At 35.7% G+C, this 9,589-nt stretch overlaps 1 protein-coding gene across 34 annotated transcripts in view; it reads right to left on the reverse strand.

Moving 5' to 3' along the window:
- Nucleotides 1-9,589, reverse strand: part of ABI3BP (ABI family member 3 binding protein) — a 125,683-nt gene that overhangs the window by 91,768 nt on the left and 24,326 nt on the right. For all 34 annotated transcript variants that reach the window (XM_032447796.1, XM_032447803.1, XM_032447789.1 and 31 more), the window contains exons 2-4: nt 7,675-7,854; nt 2,969-3,037; nt 1,228-1,360 (exon numbers count right to left, since the gene is read on the reverse strand). In XM_032447796.1, coding sequence (XP_032303687.1) covers nt 1,228-1,360; nt 2,969-3,037; nt 7,675-7,854 — 382 coding nt within the window. The remainder of the gene's footprint in view (nt 1-1,227; nt 1,361-2,968; nt 3,038-7,674; nt 7,855-9,589) is intronic.

The raw sequence follows: 9,589 nt of genomic DNA on the forward strand, positions 1-9,589 counted from the left end.
AATGAAAGCAGGTTTCTGATTAGAACAACAAGAAAATCCAGTTCCTTTGTACTTCACCCACACAAATGCCCCTATACTTCAAATATTAGTTTTTGGAACTTGAAAGCATGCAAATGTGTGGATAAAGGTCTGTCTAGGTTGAAGGTGTCATCTAGGGCTACTCAGCTTGACCCCTATATCACAAAACCCTGTCAGAACTCAAGAAGTGTTTGTACAACACTCTCAAATGTTGGGTTTGGATTTTGGGTGGTCCTGCACAGAGCCAGGAGTTTGACTTGATGATGTTTCCTTTCCAACTCAGGAAATTCTTTGATTCCATGATAGTTATAAAGATGATGCTGGTGCTTGCAAACCAGATGTAGATACGTTCTTAATGTGGTGCACAAATTTTTTTGTTTGTGCATTTTACACTGCTGAGTTGTATGGAGCTTAACAAGAAGTAAATGAAGATCAAAAAACTCTTTTGTCATAAAAGGAAGAATATAAAAAGAATAATAAAATCACAGGGAAAGCATTAAAATTAGCACCTTCAACAGTACTTGCAAATACATGTTATCAACTTCTAAAAGTTTTCAAAAATGTAAGCATCTGTGAAGCTAACTAGCATTGTGATTTTCTTAACACTCCCACTTTGGAAGACTTCCTGAGCTCCACATCCACTGCATGTTCATTAAATAATGTCAACAAAACAAATGTTGTAATATAAGAGAACTTCTACTTAAAACAGAAGATTAATAAAAGCTGTACTCTAATAGAAATATCAGTAGTGATAAGATAATACATAGAAAGTAAAAACCAAATAGTATTAAAACAAGTTGCCATTCTCCTATTAAAGCACAACAAAAGCCATATTTTTTTCTATTTAGCCAACTTTAAATCAACATATTTCCTGTCACTGAACAACATTTCTTCCAAATTATTCAAATACAAACAAAGGTAGAGCCAAGACCACTGCTACAACATCAATAAAAGAAATGTGGTGAAACAGTGAGATCTGTACTTCAACATGTGGGCACCTGACTAAATTTACTATCAAGACAGGTAAAGGCTTGCTAAGCACTAACTTAAGTAAAGAAGAAAACTTACTGCACACTCAAAACTAATGCAATGTTTTAATTTACACTGTCATTTTTCTTCATCTACACTGGTTAACAACTTGCACAGCTTCAAGGTTGAAATGTTACATTAAAACATTATCATTGCAAAAGCTGATTTCTGTTATTTTACCTGTCACTTGCACAGTTACTTGTTGCTGTCCAGTCATGCTGAGGGTTGACTAGGATGCCCCAAGAGAGGAACACAGAAGTTGGGGTGAGAGTGCCAACTACCAGCTGCAGAGGCTTTTGATTCTTGTTCCGACCTAGGTAAGAAACATGGAATTCCAATTATAAGTCAGTTTATCTTGCATTACATAGGGGAAAGATTTTGCAGTTGGATAGTCAAATAAATGAAGACCTACTTCTCTTCTGAATTTCTAATATATTGTCTAAAAATAGGGTTGGAGAGTGTCTCTTATCTGTTTGTTGGCTTCTCATTGAAGCAAATCAAAATATCTGAAAGAGACTGCTCCTTTTCTGAAGCTAGCTGAGCATGAATAGATAAAAAAAGTTCAGTATGAAGTTCACAGAAAGAAAGGGAGGATACATCCAGAAACCAAGAGGAACAGAAGTTGGGAGAGAGCTTAAAACAAGCAGGTACTGGACACACAATCAAGCTGCAGAGGCAACAGGAAGAGGGGTTTTATTGGTCCTCCCTGAACTTACACAGCATGTATTTCAACCTAGGAAGATACTGGGATTTTTCACTTCCAGACTTGTAAATTCAAGGTAAATCAAAAAGAAACAACACATCCTACTATTATTTTTTGGGCAGGAAAGATTAATTTACAAAAATTTGTAACAGTTTTATCTTTTTGCAGGTTGTCTTTATGTCTCATTTTTTAGACTATGAAAACTTTTATGTTTATTTTTTAGATGATTAGTATGTATGTAATTCAGATCATTAGAAAGTTCCTCTTTTGGTGCGACAGAAAGAAATCTTGGCAGGGTTCCTACTTACACAACAGATGTGTCCATGGATAATTTACACTGTCATCAGCACTTTCCATCAAGAGTAAAATAAGACCAACAAGAATTCTATTGTTTTGAATTGTAGGCAGCTCTGAATTACTGTCTGTTTCTAGGACATTCTTGTTTTTTAACCACATACTAAATTCAAAATGCTTACATTTTTGGTGATACTTAGATTAAATTTGCTGTGACTGATGAAGCACAACTATCCCTCATGTGGAAAAATAACTTTATTTACATTAAGCTTTTAAATACTTTCAGAAGAAAGATTTTCCAACAAATAGTTGGAAATGAAAAAATGATCTAGAGCAAATATTTTGGACCTGATGTTAATGGACTGCTACAAGCCCAATCAGAACCTTAGTTGTATGAAAGAGGATGAATGAAAGGAAATTAATATATTCTTTGTATCATTTTTTCATACTTGAAATATCTAATTTATCTGTGACTCCTCAAAATATACACATGACCACAAGTTCCCAAAAAGTTTAAGCCACTGAAACAGATCTGATTTCTTTTCATGCCTTTTGATCCCTAATATCTCTTCACTTAAAAAGCTCAATGAAGTTCTGATCTGTACTTTCAACCAATGCATGGAGGTGCATTTAAACATCTTAACTGATTATTATTTTTTTCCTGTAATACTCTAAATTTCAATTCTCGTTTGTAGAACCTTTTTACAAGAACTGTCTTCAAGTATTGTACAACCTTCACGTTTTCAGCACTACATTTACAACTACTATCTGGGAAGTACTGGTCTGCATTTTGCTTTCCCACATATGGCATTCACACATCTCAGTAAGTCACCTACAGTTACAGACACTTTTTCAGAGAAAACCATGTAAAAACAGGATATTATCTTGCTAAAATTAGAAAGAGATGCAGTAGTGCTCAAATACCTGAACAAGATTTCTTGTTATTTGAAACTCGTGCTGGTCTCACCGAAACCAAATACCGTGGCTCTGCATCTGTAAATGAAGAAAGAATTAGTATAGATTTATAGATTAGTATAGATTTAACATTTATTTGAGAAAGGGATTAACCTGTGATTTATTACGAACAAGCTCAATATTCTGTGAAGATTTGGTATGTTATCCAGTTTTAAGAGTCTTTAGGCACATTTTCTTCAAGGTTTACTCAAAAATCATTTAGAAATATTCTAGCCATTAGTAAGAATAACACATCAGAGATCCCTGGCTAAAAGATTTTGCCAGTGTTTTTGACCAAGAGTTAACAAATATGCGAACTTGGCAGGACATACATGTAACATTTCAAGCTGGATGTTATTTGGAAAGCAAAGGAGAAGGAAAGCTCAGATGGAAAGGAAAAACTTGAGAGATCCTCAGGCACTTGCCATCTGCAAACTACTTTCAGCCTTCCCTATCTAAAAGCCAAACACATGAGCAACCAAGATGGAACACACCAGTGGGATTTTGATGACCTACTGAATGGTGTAATTATATCCACAAAACACTCTTAAGATTATTCCATCAGAACTGAGAAATTCTACAAGGATACTGCATCCTACTTCTTAAATATACTTGCACACTATGTGGATGCAATAACTTGTGGGGAAAAGTTGTTTTTCTACTGCTTCCATTACTTCAGTATAACCAGATCCCTGTAGTGGCTCCTGATGCTTGACGCATTCTACACTGTATTTCATTTTTAAGCTTTTAGAACCATTTAACATCACGTTTCCTACTATTAATAACTTCTTTTAAAATTTATATATTGTTCCTGATTACACATGTTCATTTTCCTATTGTAAGCAGTTTATGAGTAAAGATGGCTTACTGTAAAAGAGCAAGCAAAATACATCAGCCATCAAGCACAGTGTACTCCCTTAGACTAATATTAAATTATTCAAGATTTTCATGGCTGTTTGGTTGCAGGGAACAAGAATGTGTGACAAGTTTCATGCAGTATTCACATCAGTCTTAGTCCTGTTTTATAAATATTTTACCAAAGACTTACTGTGAGATGTAACTGTCAAATGCATGGATAGTTTTGGATACCCTCAATGAACATAAATTTGTTAATAACACATAAGATCAAGAGACTAAATTTGTACAGAACTAACAAAGGGCTAAGTCTGACTGAAAACAGCGTAGTCACAGTGAAAATAATGTTGCATGCAATAGGGGAGCAATAGTTAAGTGATTTCTTTATTAAGTTCATATCAGAGAATAGAGATAAATCTCATCTTCCATACCTTCTGACATTTATATTTACTATAATTTTAAAACCTGCTCTTTGTCTCACAGGAAACAAACAAACAAAAAACCACTGCCAGATATTTTTTAAACCTTTACCTGAAAAAATCTGTCTCCATCTTTACTCCAGATTAAACTTATTTGCATCACTTCCCACAAAATGTTAGTCTGTTTTATTGTGAAAAAGCTACCAGAACAGATCACATTACATAGCCATAAAAGATACAAAACCCTGCCAAAGATAAGAATTTTCATATTTGGATTCAATCTTACCAGAATGACCTAAGTTTCCTCTAATGCACAGCAGAACTTCAGCCCCTCTAAAGGATGCATGCAGTCACTGCTATCTGGGCGTCAGTTGTGAAACTGGGAATCTTTTGGAAATACTTCATATGAAATGAAGTAAACCAGCTTTTACACAAACTCTGACACATTAGAGAGACATCTGATGAAGTCTGGAGGACAGGAAGATACATGGCAAAAACAAACTTGACTGATACTATATATCTCGGATACCCATGCTACAAGCATACCCTAATTATTGTTTTTTCAATGGGCTTCAATTGCACCCCAAATACACCTAACACAAGCACTGAAAGCAACTGCTTAGAACAGTGTGGATGAAAGAGTGTGTTTAAGAAAAAACAAAAAAACAAAAGCAAAGGGAGAGAGTAACCCTCAAGTGCAATTATCCCTTCAAATAAAGAAAAAAACAAACATGTTTTAATATCTATATAGGCACACAATTCTGCTAGAACCTATACAATTACTTAGAAACTTAGTGTGTTAAGACCTGGAACCAGAAATAAGTGATACTTAAACTATTCTTAAATATTATATTTGTTAGTCTGTATTTAAAAAAAAAAAAAATTTAATTGTTTTAAAACAAAACAAAACCAACAAAACTTGAAGTAATATTTCCTCATGCTACGCATTCATGATTATCTGGGAGAACATTATGATTCTCACAAAGTGCTGACTATGAGGACCGGTCCAAAAGTAATCTCTTCTATTTTATTACAAGGCCCACAACATCAGAGGTGGATGCTGGTGGTATGGCTGTAGAGGGTGAATCTTTCACCAGTATCCCCCTACATTTTGTTGCCGCGTGACAGGTGGCAGCAGAGGGACAGGATGTCAAAATGACATTTGATGTAGAAGTGAAAATGAAGCAGAAGTGTGTCACTGAATCCCTCCAGGCTGATGGGACCCACTGACATTCATGATGTTGAATGTTGATGGAGATCAAACACTGGATGTGAGCACAGTGAGGCAGTGGATGGTGTGTTTCAGCAATGAAGACAGTGATGTGAAGACAAGTCGTGCTCTGAATGGCCATGTTCAGCTGACATATCCATGAAATGTAGAGTGTCTCAGTCAGCTCATCCACATGAATGTATGGGTTACGACCAGGGAACAGCATACATAGCTGAATATTGGCTTTAATGCATTGGAAATGATGGTGGCAACCTTGGAATATTGCAAAGCTTTCACCACGTGTGTCCCAGGAATTCTCACACAGGAACTGAAAAAATACTGTATACAAGTTTGTCAGGACCTATTGAACCAAAACAAGGCTGAAAGTGACAAGTTCCTGGATCACAACACTAGCAGTGATGAGATATGGTGTCAATACTATAAGCTGGAGTCAAAACAGCACTCCACAGAGTGACAAGATGTGAATTCTCTATTGAAGAAAATGTTCAAGATGCAGCTCTCAGTGGGTATAGAGATGTGCACTGTCTCTGGGGAATGAAAAAGGGCAGTCTTTCCATATTTCCTGAAAAGGCTTCCCATAGTCAGATCAGAGAATAAGACAACCTTTTGCTTGCAACATGATAACAGCAGGTGTCAGACCATTTTGAATACCGTGGAACACACTGCCAATCTTGACTGACTGTCCTAACACAACCATAGTATAGTCTGGATTTGGTGCCTTCTGAATTCTTTACAGAACTCTGTGAATTTCAAGATGTTCAGTTTGAAATATGTTTACAAATTCAGTACCAAAATCTTCCAGGCTCCTTGCAGCTTAATGCCTTCTTGATGAGCTGATACTAAAATGAACATTTCAGATCTGTTTATTTGAACCTGTTTAGCACCCATTATTAAGGTTGGAGTGACAAACACTGTGGTTAACAGATTATTTCAGCTGGCATGCAACTGTTTCTGTACAAACCCCTTGAAGCTGCAAATCAAAGTCCAAATAGTGACAGGCTTAAGTCTTCAGTAGGAAAATGACCAGATGTGCCAGATGATTGCTAGTCAACAAATCCATGCTTAATTCTTAGTGTTATAATTCTCCAATTTTTTTTTTAATTATTATTATTTTTGTTTTGATAATTCATTTGGGTGGCTCCAGTATGTCATCAGTATTGCTCTTTCAAGTTTAAATACTCCCAGCTGAATAAAGCAATGCCAATTTGGAGCAAACTGCTACATTCAGACAGTCACATACACTTAAAATAACCTCTAACTTACAGACTAGAAGAACCAGGATTTGTTAAACACTAGGAATTCTATCTATGGCATTCAATACATACAGAACACATCTTCAATACATACAGAACACATCTTCATATACATTCAATACATATTCTTAAATTTATCTAATTTCTTTTAAGCACCACAGCTACTACAGCTCAATGAGCCATTCACCAGGTAAATGAAATACTTCTCTAAACAACTCCAGTGACTCTATTTTTTTCATTCAGACAGCCTGAAAGACACACGTGCACACTATGCCTACCATTGCGTCTACAGTTTACTACAGAAGAAACATTCCAAAGACTGCTAAGTTGATAGAATTAAACCAGTACTTTGGCAACATTACAAAAGAAAAAAGCAACTGTTCAACTAAGATTCTGTGATATTCATGATAAAAAACTATTAAATAAAATTTATTACCCACCTGAACAGCCTAAAGAGACAACCAGCCTTGAGGAATACAATGAAAACACGTATCACTAATATAAACTAATATAACAGTTCTATATGCTCTGAGCTTTGCTTTCTAACCAGACAAAGCAGGCAGCTAATGTGCGTTGCAAAATGCTACCTAATTCTGCTTACGCCCAAGCATGCGTGATTCCAAACATACACTTTTCATACAGCTAAGGGTTAAGACCATAAAGAAAAGTAGTTGAAAGCCCACAAGTGAAAACTCTCAAATATCAATAAAAAGCTCTTCCAAACAAGAACTTATTTCTTCTCCTTAAAGGCACACTGTTACCTGAAATTCTTCCCAGAGTAACCTTAAACACACACACACAAAAAAGCCAAAGTAGTACTTCAATAAAAACACAAATTAAGAAACCCAAAGATTCATAATTTAATTTGTCTATATCCACACCGTGACAACAGTAACATGGAAAGGAATAATACTTTACCAAGTTCATTTATGTAGGTGTTTCCTTCTGAAGGTAAAGGAATGTACTGATTAGAGAAGAAGCTGCTTCCATAACCCAGGACAAAACCTTGAAGTTTGGTGTTTTGGCTTGGTCGAAGATACCTCATGCAAACAGTGTCATCTGTTGCATTGATCTGAACTTTCAGACTCTGTCTCTTCACTACAGAAAGAAAAAAAGAGAAGAACAAAATGTACTCCCTTGTAAATATGTATCTAGTAACAGAATATGACATAATAGCAACATAAGACCATTCAGTTTGTTAGATGCAAGCAACCAAACAATTGTTTGAAGGTAGAGACTCATTGCAACTCAGTGTATTTCTGAAAGCAAGCTGTTACATTAAATTGTGATTTCCAACATGTCTACTTTTTCCTCCTCATTGGTTTAGTAATATTATAAGCAGCTTCTTCTACAGTTGTAGTAATAGAAGAGTATGTGAAGTAATCAGAAAAAATGTAAACATCTTTTCTTTCAAAGATGTTATAGCAGCACTTTAGGATCCAGAGATAACAAAATGGCAAGTCAGGAGATCATTCTCTTTTGTTATCAAAATAAAATAAAATAAAACATTAAATTGTAAGGATGCTATAACACTAAGACATATTGCAAAATTAGAGGATGAGTGATAACTGAATAAAAATGCTACAGCAGCTGTGTATGTATTTTCAGTTGTGTTCAGAAGGAAATGTAATTTTCTAGTTGGAATTAAACTAGATCACCCAGAGTAACACATATACATTACTCAGAATTTCCAAGAAACATTTTAAAGCACCCAATATTTTGAATGTTTATGGAATTTTCATAAAGTCATTTTACTTCAGCAGCTAAAATCTAAAGAAAAACAATGAGAGATGTATGACTTGTCATTACACAAGAGGGTAGAGCACTAACTTCTTTCTCTCTCCTGACATATCCCTCCTCCTTTCTCTCTTCTTTCCAGAGGTAAATGCAGACTGATATTCAAAATTTCTTCAGATAAGTACATACTGGTTCTCACTCCACCAGCCTTCATCTGGAGAGTACGACTGGAGTTACTGAGAGGCCACAGTCCCCAATTTTTGAAAAGGATTTAGTAGTAGCGATGAGTACCTGCAGTTGTCTGCAAGCTGGCTGAAAAGACCTAGACCAAACTCTTCACGCCCCTTTCCTTCATACAAAGGACACAAGCAAAACTGACGGAAAACATTTGTCACCAATTCTACCCATTATCTGAAGAGTGATCAAGTAAATGCTCTCAGGAAAAAGAAATCAGGAAGCCATCCCAATTCTTCAGAGGCTACTTTGCAATATCCCAGGAAATGACAGTAGTTTGAGACACCTCAGCTCTCTGCCATTATCAGTGGTAAGGCACCATCCTGGGGAAAAGGGTGGTGGTTCCTTCCTCATCTGGGAAACAAATTATTTTATCATCACTCTGCAAGTATATAAAAATATTATCAGCGATTTTATTACAAAAAATATTATCAGCATGCTCTCAGACATAGGGTCCTGTGTGGAGCCAAGAGCTGGGCTTGGTGGTCTTTGTGGGTCTTTTCCAACTAAGGATGTTTTAAAAAACTATTGTATATTTAAAATGAAAATAGATCATCAGCCAATTTTTTAAATAATCCTTTTTTTTTCTTTACTTATTAAAACTTTTAATACATAAGTCTATATATCTCATGTTTGAATCAAACAATATGAGCCTTCCTTCCTTTTTAGACACAAATGTTTAACAAAGACTGTCCTTCCATATATGCTTCCCTCTCTGCAGTAAGATACTATAAAATGGAAGTTAGGTGAATACTTAAATTAATAAATGTAATTTGCTATCAATCTGTTACACGGTGCCGTGCGTCCTGTTCGTCCCCGGGTATCCGCAGCTGGACCAGATGCCGACACAACAAGGGAGTGC

Source organism: Coturnix japonica, chromosome 1, assembly GCF_001577835.2.
Source record: "Coturnix japonica isolate 7356 chromosome 1, Coturnix japonica 2.1, whole genome shotgun sequence".
Classification (NCBI taxonomy): domain Eukaryota; kingdom Metazoa; phylum Chordata; class Aves; order Galliformes; family Phasianidae; genus Coturnix; species Coturnix japonica.